The 26,464-nt window shown below is 45.5% G+C and overlaps 1 protein-coding gene across 1 annotated transcript in view; it reads left to right on the top strand.

Annotated features, from left to right (window-relative positions):
• Positions 1 to 25,549, top strand: part of BOK (BCL2 family apoptosis regulator BOK) — a 216,712-nt gene extending 191,163 nt beyond the window's left edge. The window contains exon 4 of the mRNA XM_086944009.1: positions 24,443 to 25,549. Within this exon, the coding sequence (XP_086800135.1) occupies positions 24,443 to 24,568 (126 nt within the window). The 3' untranslated portion in view covers positions 24,569 to 25,549. The remainder of the gene's footprint in view (positions 1 to 24,442) is intronic.
• The last annotated feature ends 915 nt before the right edge of the window (positions 25,550 to 26,464 follow it).

The raw sequence follows: 26,464 nt of genomic DNA, 5'->3' as shown, positions 1-26,464 counted from the left end.
AATCGAAACAAGTCTGCACAATCACGACCGCGGGCGGGGGCGGAGGAAGAGCTGGGATAATCGAGGGATGAGAAAGGAAGAGACATTTCCCTTTGTCTTAAACGAGACGGGAACACCGAAGCTCTGAAAAGATACGTATGACAGATAAAGGACGCAGTCTGAGTGAGGAAAACACAAAAGAGAAAGGTGAGCCCAGGGAACGTGTAAGCAAATGCTTGGCTGGTTTGTACAAGTGTATAATCGAAACGCCACAGAGTGTGCCATCAGGAGAAAGAAAGGTATGGGGTGTATGCATGGCCTGTCGGGAGGAGCCCTAATAATGTTCACGAAAGAGCTCTGCAAGGATCCAGTGTTTAGAAGCTCGAGGTGGGAAGCGTTGGGTGGCCTGCAGTGTTAAGATGAAAAGAGACATTTTCGATGTCTCCCATGGACTTCCAAGATGAAGAAGGACTGTGTTAGTTGGTTATGTGGACATTTTATGAAGATGGAAAAACATAAAATGGTCTACTACTGGGCCCAGAACCGAGCTAGGCCTGAATGGACGCTAGATGAACAGCGAGAGCAGTAGACGACCAGCTACAGGTAGAAAAGAATATGAGAGTGCGGTAAACTGTCACACATGGATGAGAGGGTGTTAGATGTGACCAAAGGGACCCTACAATTCTACACACTTTAATTCTTCTCACCTCAACCTACAAAATACAACCATCAGCCAAAGCCAAATAGACAACCTTATGGAAGAAACAAGAACTTCCATCATTAAAGCTTCCATTTAGAGCACTTTAAAGAGGAGGAGGAAAATCTAGTTTGCCAGTGCACAAAGCACAATGCCAAAGAAAACAAGAACTTCTTCAACGTTCAACATGTTTTTAATGCAGTGGCGTAACTGGGTGGGGGGCACTTTTTTTGTGGGTGGTGGTGGTGAGCAAGCCATGTTTGTCGACTGGCAACCTGGCTTGGCAGTTTGGTCTTGACTGTTCCAATGAGGCTCAGGGTCAAGACTGATTTACATAGGGATGCTTCTGAGCTAGGGTGGCAAAGCGAGCTAAAAAATGTGATGGATTCAACACAGATCTGTGACTGGGGGTGAGGGTCTGAAAAGTTTCAGCGCTCAGTCCATCATCTCTTTGTGTTTTCTTTGTTCACCCTAAGTTGGCAGGGTATGCCCAGACGTGGGTCCTTGCTCACTTTGCCACTGCATTCAAGCTAGCCTGGCTGATGAGGGGTGTTACCCCGAAACCGGTCCCAGGATGCTTGTTTGCAGTCCAGGAAAGACCTGGCTTGGTAGTTCGGTCTGGACTGTTCCCATAAGGCACACAGTCAAGAGTGATTTGCATATGGCTGGGTCTGAATAGGGGTGGTAAAGTGAGCTGAAGAACAATGATGGATTCAACCCAGAACTGTGACTGGGGTTAGTGTCTGAAAAGTTTCAGCGCTCTGTCCATCATCTCCTTGTGTTTGCTTTGTTCACCCTAAATTGGCAGGGTATCCCCAGATGTGGGTCCCTTGCTCACTTTGCCAGTCGATTCAAGCTAGCCCAGCTGATGAGGGGTGTACCCCAAAACCGGTCTCAGGAAGCTTGTTACCGGTCCAGGAAAGACCTGGCTTGGCAGTTTGGTTTGGACTGTTCCCATGAGGCACGGGGTCAAGACTGATTTGCATATGGTTGGGTCTGAAGTGGGGTGGCACTGTGAGCTAAAGAACAATGAAAGATTCAACACAGATCTGTGACTGGAGGTGAAAGTCTGAAAAGTTTCAGCACTCCGTCCATCATCTCCTTGTGCTTGCTTTGTTTGCCCTACGTTGGCAGGGTATCCCCAGATGTGGGTCCCTTGCTCACTTTGCAACTAGATTCAAGCCAGCCCCGCTAATAAGGGTTGTTACCCCAAAACCTGTTTCCGGAAGATTGTTTCAGGTCCAAGAAAGACCTGGCTTGGCAGTTTGGTTTGGACTGTTCCCATGAGGCACTGGGTCAAGACTGATTTGCATATGGCTGGGTCTGAAGTGGGGTAGCGAAGTGAGCTAAAGAACCATGATGGATTCAACCCAGATCTGTGAATGGGGGTGAGTGTCTGAAAAGTTTCAGCACTCTGTCCAACATCTCCTTGTGTTTGCTTTATTTAAATTTTACAGCAACATTTCTTTAAAACTTGAAAGCTTTTGTTTGAATTGGCTCAAGTGTACTTGGAAATACTTATTGACTTCTCAGAATTGTGTTGTTACCTGTATCAACTCTTTATTTTATGGTAGTATCCTAAACAATTGTTTTCAATGGCTTTCAACAATGTAGCTCAGTTTTCACAATTTCTTCAACTTCATGGCAAGCTTTTGATTAAGTGAATGCTTGGTTAAGATCTTTTGAGAACTATTTAAACACAGTTGGAGATGGCTTTGAACCTATAAGAAAGGCTTCTATTTTGTTTAGTCGTTTGGCAAAAGAAGGCCAGCAGGTTGTTGAGAATTTGCCTCCAGCTGCTACCACTTCTGAACAATCCTGAGATTCTAATGAGTACGCAGAAGTGATTTCAATGCTTAGAGTCAAATTCTCAGAATAGCCTAGCATTCTATTGGAGGGATTTCGTTTGTTTCAAGAAGAAACAAACAAATGATGAAAATGTTTTAGAAGTCATATCAGCATAAGGGGCATGAGCTGCTACTTGCAATTTTTGAGCGTCCGTTGACCTATATATTCAAGATCAGTTTGTGTATAGCTGCTTTTCAAAAAATATACAAGAAAGTCTACTTTGTTGCAGAGACCCTCTATTGTCAGAGGCTTTTGATCTGACCAAAAGCATTAAACGTTCAATAATCTCCAGTCACATGGTGGCTCCGGAATCCACTCAAACATCTCCTCCAATGGTTCATGCTATGGGGTATAGTGAACAATAAGTGCAAGAAATTACATCACTCTCACAGTGTCTGCAGATCTGGTAAACACCAAGTTAAAGTACACAGTATTGACTCAAATGAAGCAGACTGTCCTGTGGCTCTATTAAATATGGTCCTGAACCTGGAGATTAATATCTTGTCTACTAAGAAAATTAAGGAACCTTTATAACAGGTAACTCAAGGTTCCAAAATAACTGTTAACATGATGTGTGACTCAGGTGCACCTATTACAATAATATCCCATACTTTATTTTATCAACAGTGGGGTTCTAATGTTATCCAAGCACAGTGAACAATCATCCTAAAGCTTATGGTGATCAGGATATAAATATGGGTGGGCTCATCATAGACATTGTGTCTTGTTTTCAGAGGTCAAAGTAAACTAAAAAACACAATTTCCTTTGCCTCTCCCTGTCACAGTAGTGTGGAAGCCAATAACAGCACCGTTGAGTGAAAGGCATTAGCATGCTGTTGGGCCGGGGAAATGTTCAAGATATTTGGGGGTCCCATTTTGATCTATTCACAGTCCACAAACCACTGTTCCACCTGTTGATTGACAATGGTTCAGGGAAAGCATCATAACGATAGGTCAGATTGTTATCAAAGCTGCAAGAATGTAATTTTACAGTGAAATACATACCATAAGGGAAAAATCTAAGACTATACTATCTTTCCAGGTTACCAATCAGAGGTGAAAAATCCAACACACTTCAAGATAATGAGAAAGTGACTGTTTTTTTGGAGGATTGTTGTACATGTCCTTCTCAGGGGAAATTACCTCAAAACATTTAGCTGTTTAATCTTAGTCTTTGTGCACTCTCTCTGCATAACCTTAGGAAATGGGACACCTTCTCCCTGTACGGCAGAGGAAAGGCCGCACGTTTATCCCCTTTATTAGATTCTATCATACATCCAGATCAATCTGGGTTTATGAAAAATAGATATTCAGCTAATATTACAAGAACTTTGTTACATGTCATTGAACAAGGTCCTATGTTGACTAGTCCTTCAGGAGTCATGGCTTTGGATGCTGAAAAAGCCTTTGATAAACTTCATTGGCACTTTCTATTTCGTACTTTATCGTCTTTTAATTTTGGTGACACTTTTATCCGCATAGTCTCAGCATTATATTTTGCTCCTACTGCTCGTGTATTTATGAATGGCCAAATTTCTAATCAAATCTCCCTTTGTAGAGGTACACATCAGGGGTGTCCCCTTTCCCCACTATTGTTTTTAATCGATATTGTACCCTTTCTTGCAACTATAAGAAAATGTGATACTATTAAGGGAATCAATGTTAAGGATGTTATTATTAAAGTCCTAGCATAGGCCGATGATGTACTTTTATTTATCAGTGATCCATTATCCTCATTTCCTTCCTTAATAGAAATAATAACAAAATATTCTATAGTGTCTGGATATAAATTAAATACTAACAAAACCGATTTTTTTCCTTTAAATGTTTACTGTACTCCTGATATGATTTCCATGAATGAAATTATTTGGCAAAAGAATAAATTAAAATATCTGGGTATTTTATTCTCTTCTTCTATAAAATCAACATTAACTTTAAACAGTAACTTTATTTTAGATTATATTAGAGATATAACGTCTAAATGGTCTTCATTGCATCTTTCAATGTGGGGTAGATTAGAATCTATTAAAATGAATGTTGCTCTTAAAATCTTTTACACCCTTGCCATGATCCCCACTCAATTTCCATTAACATTTTATAAAGATGTTGATAAACTTCTTTCCAAATTTCTTTGGAATAACAAATCACACCGCATTAGTTATAAAAAATGTCTAAAGATAATGCTGGATTTGGTATCCTAGATTTTCTTCTTTATCATAAAGCGTTTATTTTAAAACAAAGTGCCATATGGTTTAATCAATCTTTTTTACATAATCCACCTGGTTGGCTCCACATTGAAAAATCCATTGTGAAACCCTTTCCACTACCCACTCTGTTAACAATGTCTAACAAATCTTCATTTTTTCATAAATCTGTTATCCTTAAATCCACTAAAACGATTTTCAATTATTTGGATTCTGTTTTTCAATATCCCATGTGCAGTACTGATGAATTATCTTTATGGCATAGCAATGTTATTAAATTGAATAGAAATATTAGTTTTGGTTTTCATGGATGAAGCTGGAATTTTTTATCTTAAGGATGTTTATTCTAATAACACTTTTATACTGTTTGAGAATTTACAAACTAAGTTTGGTTCAGCTAATTCTGAACTTATAAAATATGAATATTTAAGTAATTCGATTTTAGATTATTTTTCGCAAACTATTCTATCTAATACTCAAGCTGATTTATCCATTTACATCCAAACTATATCAACAAATCCTCACGGTGTTTCTATTCTATATAAAAAAAACTGTCCAATAATCTAGGAAGTAACATAAATATGATTGCTACGTTCTGGAATAATGAACTATTGCTTTCCTTGAATGATGATACATGGGAAAATATATGGCTTAGTAATATATCTGGATGGTTACCTGTTTTGATTTTCCAAACAAATTCTTATATTTTACTTAATTGCTTATGGACTCCATTACGTTTATTTCAGGCTAAACTTCTTCAATCTGATACTTGTTGGCATTGTAATTTAAACTCTGGCTCGCTACAACATATGCTTTTTACTTGTCATTTAATCTCCAAATTCTGGACAGAAGTTTGGGATATTATTAAAAAGATTCTAAATATTCATGAAGTTATATAATATAAAATGTTAATATGTAAATCTGTTATTTTATCGCAGGATTTAAGTGATCTTGAATGTAAACTTTTTAATTTCTTAATCTCAGCTGCGTTAAAATCCATTACATTTTGGGCAAGATGGCCGCGGACCGATCCACTGAGTGAGAGGCTGCTTTTCCTCTCCCCTCTCTTGGAGTGAACGGCGGAGAAATGCAGATGCAGGCGAGAGTTTTTCAAGCGCACAGATGTTGAGTAAAACTGGGAATAAAGGAGACACTGCTGTAACCTTCTTACAGCTGGGAAAATCGATATATAATCGAGTCGTTTTGGCAGAGCAGCTACTAAGGTTTATTGCCAGTTACCTCAGGACCGAGGTAGTGACTGAAGACATCAGGGAAGCGCTACTTCCAGTACTTCCAGAACGTAAGAGCAAGCAGAGTATGCCCTCGCAGGTTACGACGAGAAAGCAAACCACCAGAAGCAAGAACCTGGATACAGATGCCGAGATGGACTCAGCCGCCAAGAAAAGAGAGCTGAGGAAGAAAGAAAAGGAGCGCGAGGCTGAGTTGAAAGCCGAGCAGAGAGCGGAGCGCCGGGCAATTGCAGCAGCCGCCAATGCAGGTCGCGCGGAGAAGAAAGCACACAGAGCGGAGGCAGCTGAGAAAGTGACGGCGTCAAAAGAATCAACACCCAGAGCAGGAAGAGGTGCTCTGAGGCAGCCTACCTTGGTCGAATCCTTCGGTAGGGAGACATCCACAGACAGAAACAGGACCCCAACCCCAGCTGATGCAGTGGTTAACAAGACGCCATTGCCATCACCACGAGACACGGCTCCTGGAGAGACAGAGAAGGAGGTGGCAGAGTCAGAACAAGTCGGGTCAGCGCAAGTGCCGAGGGAAGCCGGGTCCAGTGTAGACGACCACAGGGCAGAGGGCGTTACAGAGCCAGACACGGAGGTACTGTTAAGTGGCCCTAGGATTCAGATGGAAACCGAATTCGGTAAGGAACTGCCTGATTCTGTGAGGATAAGAGTGGAAGGGGAAAATGCAGGTCTGGAGGGGGGAATCACAGTTCCAAATCAAGGCAAGAATACAGGTTATTTAAATGGGGCTAAGGAGTCTGAGGGTAACATGATTGAGCATAATAACCAGAATAACAGTGGAGCAGGATCTGGCACTCCAGGAGAAAACGTTTCTATTAACATTAATATTAATGGTGCACCACTGTCAGTCAATTCCGCCACTACCTCAGGGCTCAATCAAATTACAGAAACTACAGCTGCAGCTGATTCAGAAGACACCCCCAACAGCGTCACTCCTCAAGAAGACGAAGTAGATAAGGTACATGAGCAGAGGAGGCTTGAAGGGAGGGGTAAGGCTCCAGCATTGACAGAGGGGGCAGCAGACACATTACCGAGTTTTCTACCAGGGACCCCAGGAGACGACATCTTCTTCTCTCTGAATGAGGAAACTGTTGAAATAGGCAAGACAACGGAAGTACATAAAAAGAAGGGGGACGTACCCAACTCTGAAATAACTGATTTAGATGGAAGCATAGAAGAGTCGGAGGTATCTTCCTCAGATCAGGGAACTGAGACGGACACTGAGTCAGAGGCAGGTCATACAGGTCATACAGGGTATACTCAGTCTTCCACTGATGATAGTGTCGAGAGTGTCGAGAAGCAGACAGTTGTAAGAAGGAAACAACAGAATATTAGGAAAACGCAAAGAAGATGCAGTACTAGACTTACTGAGAGACCGAATAATCTGATATGGGACTACTCAGCTACCTCAAGGATGTACCAGGAGGAAGGGGGAGCTAGGTCTAGGCATAATAGATCCTCGGGTTCGGGTTCTCAATCCCATGGTCAAGGACAGGGCCCCACTATGGAGATGCTTTACGCCACTCTTAGGCAAATGCAGGAAGAGGTGAGGGCTGAAGCTAAAAGAGCAAAACGGACAAGTAAGAAGATCGAGGGGTCATTGTGTAAAGTAAATAAGTTATATGCGGAGATGGCAGGCAGAATGACAGAAGTGGAAGAGAGAGCTGGCCAATTGGAGGATGAAGTCTCACAGTGGAAAGAGTTTAAGACGGCACAGGAGAAATTTAATGAGGATTTACAATGGAAGGCTGAGGATGCGGAAAATAGACAGAGGAGGAACAATATAAGATTTCTAGGGATTCCGGAGGGGGTAGAGGAGCAGAATCCCAGGACCTACGTAGTCACACTGTTAAAAGAAGCATTTCCAGAGCTCATCACTTGGAATTGGGACATTGAGGTACAACGGGCGCACAGATTTCCACTGTCAATTAAGAAGTCCTATGGTGCCAATCAGAGTGAGAGACCAAGAGCTATGTTGGTATACATAGGGAACTTCCTGGCAAGACAAGCCATTATGGATAGTGCAAGACCACAAGATCGCCGGGCCTTCAAAGGGAACACATTCTTCGCTCGCCCGGATTTTTGTCATGCCACAGTGGAGAGGAGGTGGAGGTTGCGACAATTGATAGATCCATTTCAGAAAGCTGGGTGCGAGGCATACCTCCTGTACCCCGCAAGGCTGAAAGTAATAACAGAGGGCCACACGAGAATGTTCTTCTCAGAGATTAAAGCACAGAGTTTCCTGTCCGAGTTAAAGGAGAAATGAAGAAGATAAACAATATCCAAAAGTGAAAAGGAGGAAGGGGGGGGGAAGGGAGGGGGAGGGGGAGGAGAGAAGGGGGGGGACAAGGCTGATGACCCTAGATGATATGGATTTATATGGCTTGTACTAGGCCTGAGTTGAATTGTATTGTAATGAATAGGTTTAGAATCCAAGAGGTGAAGGGTTAGATTAATCTGTATTTTTTTCTTGTATAGACTCAGCAAGACTCAGCAAGAATCGGTTGTATCGGTTGTATGTGGGACATTGTTTTGGACTAAGCAATGAATTCTTACAGGTGAATAGGTGGAGTGCAGAGGGGGTTAGCTCTGTTCCTCCTTCTCTCTTTCCTTTTTTTTTTCTTTTCTTTTCTTTTCTTTCTCCTTTTTTTTGCAATCACATTTATTACTATAGGAAGAGAGGGGAGGGGCGGCTCTACTCAAGGGGATCGGGAACCAGTCATACATAGGTCAGGATTGACCTAGTTGCCTGTGGGCAGGGGAGGGGGGAGGGGAGGGGGGAGGGGAGCGCCAATAAGGGGGAGACAGCGATGAAACAAGAAAAAGAAAAAATATGTAACTCAGATGATACAATTAGCACAGCAAGCTCAAGTAGCACTGCAAGTTGATGTAGCACAGGTAGAAGGAGTAGAAGAAGTAAACACATAACAAAAAAAAAAAAAAAGTGGGAAGAGCTGAAACAAACAAAAGAGCATATCGACTATAACATTTGTAAAGAAAATACAATGGGATTACGAGGTCGTAAGGAAAGTTTACATAACCCTCCATGAGCGGGAGTATTAAAATCATTACTATGAACGTGTGCGGGCTGAATGACAGATTAAAAAGACAGCGTCTGGCACTGTTGTTAAAGAACACTGGGGCTGATTTTATATGCTTACAAGAGACACACGTAGAAGGGAATAGGGTATTCTTACTGGAACAACTGGGATTCAGGGTACTAGCACATTCAAAACAAGGGGCGAGAATTAGAGGAGTGGCTGTACTAACCAAACATACAGACATTAAAACAAGGAAGAGGTTCGAGGATGAGTGGGGGAGATGTGCCCTGATTGAGTGTTTTATAGGGGAGGAGTGGGTTACCCTAGGCTCTGTTTATGGATCAACCGAGGATGACCCAGAGCTGTTCCTTTTTTTGGATACTGAGTTGCCTTCTTGGGCGTCACGGGTGATCCTGGCAGGAGACTTTAATATTGACGGGGCCAAGGGGCTAGATATAGATACAACAGGGCAATATAAGGGAAGAAAGAAAAGAGTCTGCAGGGCAATACAGAGTCTAGTAAGAAATAATGGAGTGTATGATGTATGGGGTGTCAAGAAACAGTCAGATCCTGGATATACATTTTATTCAGCACCTCACCACAAATGCGTTAGGTTAGATTATTTTTTTATAACCCGGGAACTATTAAACAATGCAACAATTGAGAGATTACCACGCATATTGTCAGATCACAACCCTCTAAAATTAACAATTGAAGGCGTAAGTTTTAAGAAGGTGGTGGGATCATGGACGTTCGAAAGGGGTTTGTTGAAAGACGATGATTATGTCACATACATGCACGCATGGATTAAACAATTCTGGGATATTAATAGAGGGAGCACCAACGTTGGGAATGCTTGGGATACATTTAAGGCCTGTATTAGAGGGGAGACGCTTAGCTATTCCATTGCTAAACAGAGGAGGGAAAAAATAGAAAGGGATCGGTTGAACAACGCTTTGATTTTGGCAGAAGCACGCCTTGAGTTAGCTACCATAGAACAGCGGGGACTCACTGAACGACTTCTAGAAGTAACAGCAGCTAGGGCAGCAGCTCTGGAAGAAGTGGCGATTAAGGCCGCTAGATTGTATGACACGCAGAGAGCGAGGAGCTACGAATTCAGTGAAAGAATAGGACGCACGCTAGCAGCACGAACAAGACAAAGAGTAGCTAAAAGTGAAATCAATTAAATTAAAGACGAAACAGGACAGATAATCACTGATGATAAGGGAATCGCTGAGGTATTTAGGGCATATTATAGCAGGTTATATAAGGAGGAGTTAGTCCGGGATAGGAGTGAAATAGAGCAGTATCTAGAGAACATCCCGGGTAAAGTACTTAGTGAAGAGGATAGAGAATATCTGGATAATGACATAAGCGATGAGGAGATAAACGATGCTATACAGGGCTTACCAAATGGGAAAGCAGCTGGACCTGATCTGATTCCAGGAGAATTTTATAAAATATTCTTACCCTCAATATTCAAAGAATTAGCGAGAACTTTCAAAGGAATTCAGCAAGGGCAGGCAATCCCGGGCAGCTGGGCGGGAGCAGACATTGTAATCTTACTAAAAAAAGGGAAGGATCCGACAGAACCTGGATCATATCGACCCATCACATTAATCAATGCAGATACCAAAATATTCTCAAAGATACAGGCAGCTAGATTCGCCAGGGTAATTACTCAACTGGTGAGTGACAATCAACACGGGTTCATACCTCACAGAGATACCACAACACATGTTAGGAAAATGATAACATTGTTTGATATTCAGGAAGGGGATGGGAAACCAATGGCCACTTTGTTACTCGACGCTGAGAAAGCATTCGATAGGGTAGCATGGGAGTATTTATGGGCTGTTTTGAGAAGAGGGGGAGTGGGCGAAACATTTATCAAAGTAATACAATCACTCTACTCAAATCCAACAGCAAGTGTCAGGATAAATACAGGTCGCACGAAACCCTTTAATATTACCAGGGGCACAAGACAGGGGTGCCCCTGTTCACCTTTATTGTTTGCAATGTATATAGACCCTCTAATATATAAATTAGAACAAAATGCAAGAATTGAACCACTACTTTCTAAGAGGGGAGATATAAAGGTTCTTGCGTATGCAGACGACATAGCGGTTATAACACCCAACCCAATGGATGCGATAAGGGAAATAGAATCAAAGGCAGAGCTGTTTGGGCGAATAGCGGGTTATGCATTGAACAAAAATAAGACACAAATTATTAAAAACGCACACACAGATTGCACAGATACACGGGTGGTTAATGAAGGTAAATACTTGGGTATTATTATCACAGCAGATTTAGGAAAGTTGGTGGAAATCAATATCACTCCTATTCTCACAAAAACGAAAAAAGACCTGGATAGGATACACAATCTGCATATGACAATTGTTGGAAGGGTTAACTATGTGAAAATGAACCTGCTCCCCAAAGTGCTATACTTGTTTAGAACAATTCCGCTGTTTTTTAATTTGATATGGTTTAAGAACTTAGAGAATATGGTAAATCGCTTCGTATGGGCACAAGGGAAGACAAGGAGGGCACTGAAATACATGTCACTACCTTATGATAAGGGAGGATGGTCTCTACCAGACCTCAGGATGTATTACTGGGCAGCGGCTCTGCAACAAATGACCTGTTTATTGGGAGGGATCGAAGGAGAGGAGGAATTACATACAGGGTCTTTAGAAGTGTATGGCTTAATTTTGGGAGATGAAGCTAATAATGCTTTTCTGAGATATACGGAGCCAAGCTACTTCAAGCGAACTAGGTTTAAGACATTGGAAGCCGCCAATAAGATCTGGAAGGCATTTAAGAAGAGTTTTGGTCTGGGTAGACTCCATGGATATACGAGATTAGTAGGGGACACAACATTACCCTCGGATATTTTCTCGGATGTAATCTTTAAAGAATGGGTTAGACAAGGAATTAGAAACATGGGAGACTTGATGGGGGAATTAGGGGTACGGCAATTTGCAGAGCTCCAACAGGAATTCGGGGTTAGTAATAGGTCTTTTTTCAAGTACTTACAGATAAGAAGTTTTTTAGGTAATAAACGTGGCGGTCAGGCGGGATTTAAGGAGAACCCAATACTACAGATGATTGAAGCAGAGCGGCCATGTACAATTAAACGGCTGTATGCAGCATTAATAGATCATAGAGGGGACGACTTAGGGAAGTATGAGACCAAATGGATGGAGGCACTAGGAATTTCTGAAGGGATATTTACAAAATCACTAACCTTGGGGCATGAGGTACTATGTCTGGCATCACTAAAAGCACAACATTACAAAACTTTGTTTAGACTTTACTATACCCCAGCTAGGATCGCTCAGTGGGGGGGAATACAGGGGGTGAGGTGCCCGCGATGCGATAGTTCAGAGGCAGACATAATTCACATGTTCGCAGGGTGCCCAATCCTCTCACCACTCATAAACAGTATTGAAATGTTCTGTGATAAATCATTGGCTTTCAAAGTGAAATTGACACCTGATGTAATAATGTTAGGCCTCGAGGCACCCAATATAGAACAACATGGTGCAGGTGGTTTCATATTTGTGGCAATGGCCGTACTACGTCTTTGCATAGCGTCTGTATGGAAAGATAAATTGGCTCCCTCCTTCCAGCAGTGGCTGGCTAAACTATTGTATATGCACAACCTTGAGAGGGCTATTTATGCTAGAAAGGGGAAAAAAGGGAGAGCACTGGGGCTACAGCTGTGGAAGCCGATATCCGATTGGAAAGACAGGATGTTAAATGTATAAGGGGGTAACACAAGGTAATAGGCCTTGAAGAAGCGAATGTCAAGTTTTTTCTTCTTTCCCTCCTACTTTAAATACTTAAAGTTTTAGTTGGTAGTCTTAAATTAGGATTTCTTTGCTGATTCTGTTATTTTATATCGTATTTTGTAAAAAATGTTATTACTGCAATATGTATCATCTGTAAATGAGTAATGAGAAATGAAAAATTTGTTATGGCGCGGGGTGGGGGGGGAAAACTGTTGTAAAATGTCAATAAAAATATTTAAAAAAAAAAAAACCATTACATTTTGTTGGAAAGATGTTTCAAAGTTATCAGTTCATGCTTGGCGGTCATGGGTTATTTTTACAAGGAGAGGTGCACAGTTATCTTTGTCTGGGGTTTGTCATAATTCTATTGCTTATCACTAATTCTGGATTCCTGTTGATATTTATTTATCAAATTAATGGTATATTTATTGCTTGTTCCGCTTTTACTGTCTTTTATTGAATTAATTGATATTGCTTAGTGACTCCATTTATAAATTAATATTAATTTGCTATTTAATGTTTCCCTCCCCCTCCTCTACCTTTTTAGTTTTTCTATGAATACGTTTATCATATCTCGTGAAATGAATAAGCAAATATTGTATTTTATGTATTGTACTGGAGTGTTTCGAATTATTATTCTTTTTTGTATGTCTTGCTTGTTGTTTAATATGAAATAATTTTCAATAAAATATTTTGAACTAAAAAAGAAGAGATGGGAGGAGGAACCGGGTCGCTCATTTGCATTCATAGAATAGTTACATATCTTTTATAGAACATGGGGGATTGCCACACGTGCCATAGGCATAGAAGCCATGCTGAAAACAACACAATACCGGTACTATATATTAGCAAGGATACAGGCATGGAAGCCTTGAAGGCAGTGGAGTGCTGGAGAGGTTGCAGAGGGACTGGTACTCTGCTGCATTTGCTACGATGCTGCATCAAGTAAAAAAGATACTGGCAATACATATTAAAAGACAGACTCTATGTTAGGGACAGATATCATACAATTCCTGGAATACACAACATTGAGCCTCCAAATAGGCAAATATACCCACTACTTTTGCCATGGGGGTAGATAAATATACCTACTCTGCGCACCGCTGGGCAAGCTATCAATTCCTGGTGGACCACTGAGACAGTGCAAGATGACGAAAACCGGCTATAAAAGAAATGGGAACTACTGGGCATGGATAAAGTCTCTGCAGCACTTGACCAATTGAAGGCACAATTTGTGGAAATTTGGGCACTCAATATATCATTTCTGGCACAGGCCTCTCAATGAGATATAGGATACTTCTGCTTTGAGCCAGCATCATTGTTACCTACTGTGAAAGTCATTACCTTGCACAAAGGCTGTGACTGCAAGGCAGCCAGAAATTTGGATTTGAAAGAGAACCACCCCAAACTGGTTAAAGAGACTTATAAAGTGGATCCACCTCCACTGTGTGGAAAATTAGTACAAAAGTGGGATCCATAGCACCTCACCCTATTGCAGTTCCACATTCTTCTTGACCAAAAAAGAGGGTGCTGGCCGAGTATTCAAGAGCTGCTGTGTGGCCAGAGCTGGTATCTTCTTGACAGCCATTCTTCCAGGTGAGAGTGGACATTATCTGAAGCTGGTTGTCTGACTAAAGTCTAAAAGCTTGTCTGTCTGCTCCAAGAGGGAAGGAGAGGGCATGGTCCTGGAGGAAGAGACTCTGTCCAGAAGGAGACGCCCAGCATGTTCCACCAGAGGAAGCCCACTACATGTGGGAAACGAAGACTGGAAATTACCCATGTCATGAGGGGTCTCCACCTCTCCCCTCTCCCCCAGCAGTTCCAGTTGTGATCTGCACCAAGACATTCAACTGAAAGCAACACTGTGCATCCTGCACCCCTGCCATGTGCATGCTGCTGCTTTCCAACATTGGTGCTACCAAGCAAGAGAAGCCCAGTCTAATACTAATGCGGAAGCCCTCCCGCCCAAAGGCGTCAACGCTGAAGATGAACAGCTGCTTTAAATCAGACCAGGAGGTTGCAACTGCCAGAGCCAAGCACCTGACTGGCATAGGAGGCCACAAAATGCTTGCTGTGTAGGCCTGCCAGACAGTGGTCTGTATATCGAGTATAGCTGCTGCTTCAGCAGTCTCACCCTATTGAAGCTGCAGCTGCTGAGTAGGTTCAAAGAACACTCTCACTAGTGCCGTAAGCATTGCACCTTGACCGAGCAGGTAAAGACGAACCTTGGGGTCAATTAGGATGGCGGACGGACAAAGTCCACCACAGGGGCGGAGGTCCCGTGCCTCGAATTAGGATGCACCTGCCACAGTGGCGGGTGCATCCCGCATTTTTAACATTGCAGCAATGCTAAAAATGCATGTTGTGCGTTTCAAAGCACAACATGACAGGCACCGCGCGATGCCTGCCATGTTGTATTTTGAAACGCAGGGGTGTACCATAGGTACCCCCCCATGTGCACCTCCACCCCCCCGTTCACCCTGGGGGCCCGCAACGGGCCCCCGAAGCAAAGACCGTATGCCTTGTTGTGGCAGCATTGCCGCCACAGAAAGGCATTGCCCACAGCACATTCTAATACGGCTGGCAGTGTCTGATAAACACCGCCACCATATTAGACCATTTCCGCCGCGGTCGCAAGGCGACCGCGGTGGAAAAGCGGCCGACTGTCTTCCCGTCCGCCGCGGTCCCCCCGCCATTGTAATATGACGGGTGAAATAGGTGGCGGACGGGCACAGGTGGCGGCTGGATCGCCACCGCCTGCATGGTGGTGGCGATCCGTCCGCCATCCTAATCGGCCCCTTAGTCGGGAGAAGGCTGAAACACTGTATGCCCTGAGGCACACCTGCCATAACAACACTAGACTTTTGCCCCTGTGATTTTTGTGGCATTAACTGTTGAACTGATTCACACATTAGCAAGAGGAGTGTTCCAGAGTGAACTGCACCTGTGCCTAAGCAGCAGTGCTTATTGGATAACTTCATTCAAGTCACCATAAACATAAAAAAAAAATCCTAGAACTATGAGAGGCCACTGTAGAATCACAGAGGGGTTTCCTGTGCCCATATCCCAATAGAACTATGTAATATTTTGTTTTGCTGTGAAATTAACATACTTTCTTTTAATTAGGATGATCAACGGGCTGGACAATATGTCATTGTGTCTGTTGGTTGACTGTTGAAATCTGATCTCTTGTCTCACACATTACACCTCTTGGAAGCCTTTTACTTCTCGTCTTTACTACCCTGAGAGTTAAGTGTGGAAAGGATGTAATGGGCTAGTTTGCAGAGCCATAGTAGGACAGGCCCACAGGACACCAGTAGCATATTCTCTCAACCACCACTGTTGTCACCCAGTGGTGCCACTCTGCCATGCCTCCCGGACAGGGTCTGACAATAAATGCTTGGATATAGGGCTGATAAAGCTCCGATAGCTGTAAGGTTGGAAAGAGTAAACCGTGTAATGTATCCTAAACATTGCCGGAGCCAGTGCATGACTGACTGTTGGACATTCAGGGTGGGATGCAAGCAACCTGGCTTGCTCATATATTCCAGTGGCTGGTTTCACTAAAAAGACATACCACTCAAGATATGGATCCTCAATGGAAAGCCTCGTTTAAGGTCCTGGTGGCAAGGAATTGTCTCTCGTTATTCATAGTGGAACACTAACAAGAGCCATAAAACTTTCTCAGCTTCCAATAGCAATGCTGCTTACACACTGTCTCCCACACCCACCTGCCATGTGCATATTTGTAAACTCCATATACTGCAGATTAAAGCCACTATTTTTTTTTTTTAATTCGTTTTTATTGCAGAGTTAGAAACCATTGCATATAATAGATCAACCAGCACACTCATGGTGTCCCCACGCATGGATAAAATAAACAGTAAGTCGTACACAGCCATTTAGCCCGTATCCCGGAGGCCGGGCGGCGTAGTAATCCATACTTCCAGCAAGAACATCACAGTGAGCATCCCGTAGGGATGATTGGTCAATAACAGCTTTACGTATCTGCGTTTTACCCCCCTAAACTCCTAAACCTCCCCCCACACCAGCCAGCAGATACTAGCATTCTAGTTAGGCGAGCGACACTCGTGATCCCGGACCCCAGCCCATCTAATGGTGGGCCCCTATCGCGTTGGTCTGATGTGTCCCTGTTCCTCCCTCGCTGCCTATCTGAGCTCTCCTGTCACACTAGGGACACGTCCAACCCCGGGAATAACTGCTGTGCCTCCTGACCTGGGCCTCGGTGCCTAATGCTACCCCCAAACAGTCCCCAAGCAACCCCCTTCCCCCCCCCCCCCCCCCCCCTGCAACCGCTGACGATATGGGCCTCGTTCTCATCACTACAATGGGGCTCGCTACAGATCGATTGATGCCGTTACACTCTCAAGCCTCATGGAGCCCGTATACACAAATAGCTTATTCTACGTCCTCCACCATGGAAACACGCAACGCCTGGACTATCATCTCCCACGCCCTCGCCATTTCTAAGCTCTTTTCATTATCAATCCTGACTGCCTGTCTCATTCGGAGCACACTCTCACAATCAGACCATCTCAGCAGTTCATTCACCCATCTCCTCACTGATGGTCCCTCCCTGGACTTCCAGTGCCAAGTGATTTCCCTCTGCGCCAGTATAAGCCCCAGATCAATGAATTTACTCGTCACCTTGGTATTCTTCGTGTGTGGGAACCATAGCAACAGACACGCCGCCATGTCAAAATCCACCTCCCGACCAGTCACCGCATTCAGGAGTTGCCCAACTTCCAACCAGTATGTCCCCAGCCTTGGACAGCCCCACAACAAGTGATCTATATCAACCTCCAATGCCAGGCACCTCAGGCATCGCGCCTCCTGCACCCGGAAATACCGCTCAATCTTCTCCGGGGTCAGGTAAGCCCTATGCAGGACGTAAAAGTGTACCTGTTGAAAGCGTGCATTCCTTGTCCCCTTCCATGTTCGCTGCAGGATATGTCCCCACACCGTGTCGGGGATGGGCCTACCTATTCTAACCTCCCATTTCGATTTCAGGCCTAGGAGCGGATCCAACCCCTCGTGCAACATCCTATTATGGAGGCAGGTCACCGCTTTAAATGTACCTGCGGCCATCACGACATACTGACAGGCCATGGTCGTTTCCGGCTCAAGGAGCCCTCCTTTCCAATGTTTCTGCACTGCCGCCACCACAGCCGCATGCAAGAGGAAGCTCCCTTCCGGCAGCCCAAACTGTTCCTGCAGCGTCTGGAAGGGGACCAACGTTCAATCTATATACAGATCACCCACCATCTGCAATCCCTGCTCTTCCCATTCCAGCAACTGAGACCAATCACCACCATGCGGCAGCGCGGTCAGCATTCCCAATGGTATCTCCGGTGCATAAGGTCGGGACGTCTTTGTTCTCTTCAAACTCCTATGCCAACACAACCTGAGCATCTTTTCCTCCATAGTGAGGCCTCGTAACTCTAATTTCTGCTGCATAATAATGTACGCCAGGACGTGGCACTGTATACCATTCCCTCGTTCGTGTTCCGGCCCTCTGAACACCCTAGCCACGTGCTGCGTAAGAACCTGTAGCTGCGCAGCCAAATAGTACAATTCAAAATCGGGGACTGCAATCCCCCCCTCAAGCTTGGGCCTAAGCAAGGTGTTCAAAGCTACTCTACGTCGTCCGTGCCCCCAGAGGAAGTCGATTATCATCGTCCGCAGATCCTTGAAGATCCTCTGAGGAATCCAAATGGGCAGCGTGCGGAAATAATAAAGTAACCTTGGGAGTGCCACCATCTTCAATAGAGCTACTCTACCCAGTACTGACAAAGGGAGGGAGGCCCAAAAGGACATACAGCCTCTCAGTGCTCTTATACAACGCCCAATATTACCCTCCAACAGATTCGCGACCTCATGGTAGATGCGGACTCCTAAATAAGTGAAACAAGATGGCTCCCAGACCACACCCAAATCACGAGGGGGGCACGGTGTGTCCGCCTTTAGCGGAAAGATGCAAGTCTTCGTCCAATTAACCATAAGGCCCGACAACCGACCAAACTCGGATAACATATCCATCGCTCCCTCCAAAGCCTGCTCTGCATCCGCCATGTACAGCAGTAAGTCGTCCGCATATAGAGATATATAGTGCGATTGCTCACCTCGTTCAATCCCCCGGTACATGACTCCTGACCTGGCTCGCGCTGCTAATGGTTCCATTGCTAATGCAAACAGCAATGGGGATAACGAACACCCCTGTCTCGTCCCTCTACAAACCGGATAATCCGCGGACACAAGAGTGCCCAGACGCACCCTCGCTGTGGCCGATGAATATAACACTTTCGTCCATCTACGAAACCCCTCACCAAGACCAAACTTCACCAGGACTTCTTCCAGGTAGACCCATTCCAGGCTATCAAAGGCCTTCTCAATATCCACAGATAACACCGCCGTACCACCATCTGCATCCGCAGAGCCATCCAATATCCCAATTAGGCGACGAATATTGAGCGTCGTGTTCCTTGTAGGGATAAACCCTGCTTGGTCCCTGTGCACCAACCTGGTCATATGTGGAGCCAACCTGGTGGCTAGTATACGGCTCAATATCTTGTAGTCTACCGTCAACATGGACAAAGGCCTATATGACTTCACATCTGATGCCTCTCTGCCGGGTTTCAGCAATGGTACTATCAACGCCTCCCTCATCGATCTGGGCAGATACCCCAACCTTCTAGCCTCCTCGTACACCACCAGTAATCTGGGTGCCAAACTATCCACAAACTTCTGGTAAAATTCAATCGGCAGGCCATCCACCCCAGGCGTTTTATTCCTCGCCATGTGTTTAATGGCCGCCCTGATCTCGGCGAGCGCGATAGGCCCTCCCAAGTCCTTTGCATCGTCGTCATCCAGCACCGGAAGCTGCATCAATTCCAAGTAAACACTGATCTCCGAGGCCTCCAACCCCAGCTGGCACTCATACAACTTCGCATAATAGGTCCGAAAACACTCCAGCACCGCTGTCTGCGAATAAACCATCTCCCCTGATGCAGTCTTTATGCTCAAGATTGGGCAGCCTCTGATTTCAGGATTAGCGAGCCTGGCCAGGAGCGTGCCTACCTTATCCCTCTCAGCATGCGCTTTAATGGCATATTGCCTATAATCATAGCTCCGCAGCTGTTCCGTTTCAGTCGCCACTGCCTCTTTGGCTTCTAATAACCGGGCTTGTAAATCCGGTCGGTCCGGTCTACGCTGTTCCAGACCCCTCAACTCCTCTTCCGCTTTTGCAAGCGCATTCAACACCGATGTTCAGGCATTCGAGAACCTACCCATACACACTCCTCTCACCACCACTTTCACCGCGTCCCATTCAGTGGACCTAGTATGAGCTGTACCCTCATTTTCCCCAAAGTATTGGTCTATGCCTCGTTGGACCGCATCACTGAACACCGAATCTTCCAAGGTGTCGGGCCGAAGCCGCCATGTTGGCATTGCGGATCTCGCACGTTGCCATTGTACGAATACCAACAAGGGATTGTGATCCGAGATGGTCCTGGTCAGGTATTCTGTATGGGTGACCATTGCAGCCAGGGAACCACTGCACAGGACCGAATCAATCCTGACGTGTAAGGCGTGGAGGGCCGAGAAAAAGGAATAGTCCCTACTGTCCTGATGTTGTTCCCGCCATACATCTAGCAGTCCCCACCTCTCTTGCCAATCCTTCCTATGTGCAGCTAGTCTACGTACTGGGGAATCAGCCAGTGGTGGGTGCGACCTATCCAATGCCACATTAGTGATTGAATTAAAGTCCCCTCCCAGAATCACAGGACCCGCCAAGAAGGAGGCCAGTGAGCACGACAGGCCATCAAAGAAGTGAGCCTGGTCAACATTTGGGGCATACACGCAGCACAAAACCACACCCCGGCCATATAACCTCCCCTCCACCGCCACATATCTTCCCTCAGGATCCACCAGCTGGTTCACCATCTGGAACGGTACGCCCGCTCGAACCCATATCAGCACCCCTCTAGCGAATGCTGAATAAGTGGTGCCAAAAACCTGACCTCGCCACCTCTTCTGTAGCGCAGTGCATTCTTGTTTAGTTAAGTGAGTTTCCTGTAACATTGCAATCTGAAAACCCCGCCTCACCAGATAAGCATGCACTTTGTGGCGTTTGATCATTGTTCGCAGTCCTCGGACATTCCATGTTAGGCATTTCAAATTAGGTAACGTCTCCATGATAATCCTTAACGATCCAATTCAAGTACAGCCAGTCATTGCCCACATCGCAGCAGTTGCTCCCCCCCAAAACAATTGTAGAAAAAACTCCCCAAACCCCACTCCCCAGGACAGAGCCTAATAACCCAGTTTCAGCCCCGTTCCAAACCTTGAACTCAACACACATCAGTCTAATCTGTGGTCGCCACCACAGAAGGCCTTAAGGGCCCCAAGGGGGTGAGTTATCGCCGAACCAGGGCAGGCGGAGCCCGAGCCCCGCGCCTTCCATCCCACACTGCTTATGCAACACCCTACCTGCCAGCCCTTCTAGTACCAACTGAGTATTGCTACGTGAGAAGCGCAGTGTCATAAGTCCCATACACAAGTTATTCATTAAAGATCCCATCAGATGTCTGTGGGGTGACCGCAGGGCCCTTTGAGCTCTCCGCCACCGATAGTTCTTCTCCGGTCCTGCCTCCGTCCTCACCACAGTCCGATTCAACCAGTCCACACTCCTGTTGCGACCTCGTGATGCTCGCCGTCGCTGCCAGCGCCCCTCTTTTGTCCGCAGCCATTTGACCTTCCCGTTTCTCTCTCTGAAGCTTGTTACACGAGCGGATTCGTTGAGATTTCCGGATCTGAAGCGGTTTAGGCCTCTCCCGCTGACTTTTACCAGTTCTGTCTGTGCCGGCGCGATACAACTCCAGCCACGACCACGCTTCATCAGGAGTCTGGAAAAATTGAGTGTTCCCGTCCAGGATTACTCGCAGCTTAGCCGAGAAGAGCAATGAGTACTGAATGCCCTCCTCCCTCAGCTCCTTTTTCACCGCCAGGAAGGATGCCCTGCTCTTTTGAACTTCTTGCGTATAGTCCGGGAATATCGTGACTCGGCTATTTTCCACCTCAAATGGGCCCAGTGTTCGAGCCCTCTGGATTAACAGGTCCCGATCGTTATAGTGTAGGAGCTTCACCACCATCGGTCTAGGAGGGCGGCCGAGCGCCGGTGGGCGAGCCGGCACCCTATGTGCCCGTTCCAGTGGGAAGAAGGATGAGAGGCCCTCCGGCGCCACCACCGTCCGAAACCAATTTTCCATATAGGCCACTGCGTCATCCCCTTCGATTTTCTCCGGCAGGCCTTCAACCCGTACGTTGTTCCGTCGATTACGGCTTTCGGCATCCTCCGCTCGTCTCTCCAACGTGTCCAGGCGGCTGAGGATGTCTGTTATTTTATGTTCCGCGGTCACTACCGCCGGTTGCAGGTCTTGTAGCAGTTGCTCATGGTCCTTTACTTTGTCCGCCAGCTTAGCAGGATCCGCCCTCAGGAGACCCAGCCCTGTGGCGACCTGCGCAATGTCCTGTTGCAAAGCCTCCTTAGTCGAGGTTATGGCCTCTAGAATAGTATCCAGGCGCTGATTCAGCCGCTGCTCCTGCTCCATCATCAGCGGAGAAGCTCGGGCCTCACCTTCATGGGACAGCGCATTAGAGTCCTCCCGGCCCTGTTCTGCAATGGCCGCCCCGCCTGCAGCCGCCATTTTAGGTGCTTCTGGCGTCGTCATACGGCCGCCCCTGGTCTTCCTCCAGATCCCGTTATCCTCTGCCCGGGAGTCGTGCGCACCAACAGTTATAGTAGGGCAGTCACCCCCGCCGTGCTGGCAACTCCAATAACCAGGAGTACCGGGGCCGCCCGCTTCACTGTCGCTAGGGCCGGGACAAAGGGGAAGGGGGGAGGTATAAACGAGTACGTACAAGCTGTACACCAGTCCGACACTGGCCTCCGTGCCCCAGCTCCACCTCTCAGGCCCGTTCGGGTGCGCCCCAGCTGCACCAGTCCGATCCCAGTCCACCTCGATCCTGGCTCAGAGACCACCGTCCCTTTCCGCCGCCATTTTCCTCCCGCTCCGCACAACCCCTCCGACTACTTCTTTCGGGTCTCGGCGGTATATTCGGTCTCCCAAGAGCTCTCAGCTGCTCTCCAATGGTTCCCCAATACTTCACAGATAGATTTCGCCGATCAGGGATCCCCCAGGGTGTAGTTTTCAGGAGAAATAGTGGGACCTTGCGCGGAGCTACCAGCTCACGCCGCCATCCCGATCGGCGTCCAAGCCACGCCCCGCAGATTAAAGCCACTAGATGCAGTAGACAGCCTTCAGGGTATATTACACCAGTCTAAAAGGTCTGCACTAACTCCTGATGGGAAATCAAATGAACTTGGGACATCAGTGATTCAAATACAGAGCACTGTGCATGAGCTGACACCCGTACCTCACAGGAGGCAACAGTACTGGAGTCTGTTTTTCAATCAGATGTAGGTCCGCAATCAGTCTGTCAATAGATAACAGAGATTCGCACACACGAGGGTTGAACCTATGAAAAAATATCCTCCCTCACAAGGAAATGATCCAGTACCTCATTGCTTTCCAAAAAGATCCTTAAATAATCCCATTTAAAAGCGCTGCTCAGGAATAACAACCCCTCCGAAGGCTGCTGGAGGGTTAACACTACATGGTGCTAGAAGAGGTAATCACCATCGTAAGAGAGTATCTAGACGGTAGAATTTTCTACGGAAAACATTTATTAAGCGTAATGAGTGGTTATTGGGCCATTTGCAATAACAGAAGGCAAGAACTGAATGCCAACTCTAGCTGCTCTGGGTAGAAGGCTGGAACTAATGTATTTTGGCAGCTCAATGTCCCTTGAACTGATCTGGAAATGTTTCAGGACGCCCACAATTGAGAAGCACGACAAATGAAGCAGATGCTGAGCTCAGTTGGCCATCATACAAATATATTGAGTCAGCAACAGAATGAGATGGCTGAGAGCAGCGTACAAGAGGATGGAAAATATCAAAACAGTCTCGATACTTTGAAGTAGTATTTTCTGTATTGCATGTTTATGCTCTGATTAGTGGATTCCTCAATCGATTTGCTCAACGCACACATTTGTAAGACTTTGCTCCAGAGTCGCCATTGGCAGGCTGTAGCTCTTTTGCCTGATTCCCCGGCATTGATTATGCAGCAGGAGGTCAAGCAAACGTTGCTATTTTGCTTATTTCTCGTTGTGAAATCAGACACTACCTACTTCTGAATAAAGAACCTGATCTAGAGTTGGGCTGCAATAGAAGTCTTTCCAATTTGTAAATGTGCCAAATCTGGCGGAAAATCCCCATAAAGATTTATTTTTTGGAGAACAAGGATAAGCTGATGGGGGACTGTCCTTCAGTGGATTCTCCTTGGGCTTCAACCAGATTTCGTGTTTCCATTACCACTGAAATGTAGATCAGGCCAGTGGTCCTAAACAACCCTGGGGTTTCCCTAATAAATGTTTTCCTGAAGACAGAACTGTGCGTGTTTTTGGATGAGAGTGTAAGATTCAAATCACCTAAGGTTTCTTCTAACATCTCTTTTGCTTTCCTTCTTAGACGGATATCACCAAGTGCGTGGTGAACACAGACCCGAGCCTGCACTCCCATTGGCTGATCTCCGCGGTGTGCAGCTTCGGACGCATCCTCAAGACCATGTTCTTTTTCATGCTGCGTGAGAGGTGAGCTGGAACCCCCGTTCCTCAGGAGCTGGTCAGCTATGATCTGCACAGGTGCCTACTGTGCATTGAAAGACATTACCTTCCTTCACCTGTAAGAGAGTCTCTGATCGGGTTTCCGACTTGCTACTGTCCGTTTAGATGAGGCCCAAGACCTCTCCTCTCCGAACAATGCTGGGAAACACCAGAAACAATGTAATAATTAAGTGATCCTACAGCAATTGGGACGACAAGATCTGGTTCCATCTTGGACATGATCCTCAATGTGTTATGACCCCAGGATATCGACTAGCAAAACATTGGATTGGTGAATAACTTTGGGCCACAGGTCATAAGTGGATTTAACAAACCGACTAGGAAACTTGATTTTGCTTGAAAGACAAAGATATATGAAAATGTTTCAACATTCCCAATATTCTCTTGAGTGATCAATTAAGCCTTCGGACTGTGAATGAGATCACTGTTGGGACGGGCTACTTCATTGGGAATATTGATTACTTCATTGTTGATTGAGGCCTGGGAGGAGGTTATTAGACTGGTCCCTGGTTTGGGATTGGCTACTGGTTTTGGATGCTCCCAACATAAAAACAGATGATTGGTTCAGAGGCAGGAAGTTCTTGATCAAGTCATCTTCTGCGTTGCCTAGTACTATGATGGTGACATTATCAGAAAGCACTGGCACAATTGTAAACTCACTGCCGATCGTTTAACTAGGTGGTGATTGACCTATGGATGCGCGCTCTAAATAGTGACAATCCTTCACCATTGTTAAGACACTGGGTTAGTTTCACCAGGTCATGGAAAGAGAAAGCTGTGAAAGGATAGGGGCTGAATGGCACAGCCACATCGCAGCAAATAGTGTATCCAGCTCTACCAAACTTACTGGGTCCAGCAACATTCGAAGCCTAGATTATTGTTCGAAAGAGCACTACTATCTGTCTGTTTTCTAAATTAATTTTCTTGTAATAAAACAATTGTAAAAACACGAGTCCACTATTTATCTTCAATTTTTTACCAATTTATGACAGAAAAGAAACAGGATTTGTCAGCAAAGATAAACAACACCAAGCTCATCTAGTCTCTGTTTCTAGATGGCTTTTGACACACAGACAACTAGCTTCAGGCATTACCTTTGTTTACCCACTCTCTGACAGTATTAGGAGAGGTTAGAAACCCTAAAGATATGATTCAGATAACATTGTGCTAAAATCCATACACCATGGAATATGTAAGGTTAGTGGCTTTTGCACTGTATACAATGAGCCTTTACTATTTATTTATTTAACAATTTTATGCGGCGCACCTGCCATACAAAAAGCATTAGGGCGCATTGACCATGCAGCCGCTTTTTGAAGTCTTGTGAGTTTCTACGGGTTGCATCGCAGACATGAGTCTGATACGACTGGTGATGTGTAGGGTCTTGTCTTCTGATAGGTCGCTGGAAACAATGTTCAGAGAGTAGGACTATGATTTCTGCTGAGTGGAAGGTTTTACCGCAAATCTAGGGTGACCAGATCTTGGAAAAAAAAAGCACGGACACTACAAATCTATACACAAGACTACCTTTTTGCGTTCACCGAAGAACTCAATTTGTATCTCTTGCACACACATACACACATAGAAAACACGGACAATTAAGAACTAAGGAAAATCAAATGCAACTATTACATGCAGTATGGCTGAGTTATCTAAATTCCTTTCTGCTAGGGACTGCAAACTAAGGGCCTAATTTATGGGGAACTGGCGTTGGGCAGTGCCACAAGTTTTGCTACCTGCCCTACACAAATGTGAAAGGGCTGGAATGCATCGGATTTATGATATATGGTGCATTCCTGTCCTTTCCCCCTGCGTTGGCGCACAATTGATTGCCTAGCGCCAACACAGGCACCCTTGCACCATGGTG

This window comes from Lissotriton vulgaris, chromosome 11 (assembly GCF_964263255.1).
Source record: "Lissotriton vulgaris chromosome 11, aLisVul1.2, whole genome shotgun sequence".
Classification (NCBI taxonomy): domain Eukaryota; kingdom Metazoa; phylum Chordata; class Amphibia; order Caudata; family Salamandridae; genus Lissotriton; species Lissotriton vulgaris.
The sequence above is the reverse complement of the archived record's forward strand: the minus strand, read 5'-3'. Positions and strand labels throughout refer to the sequence as shown.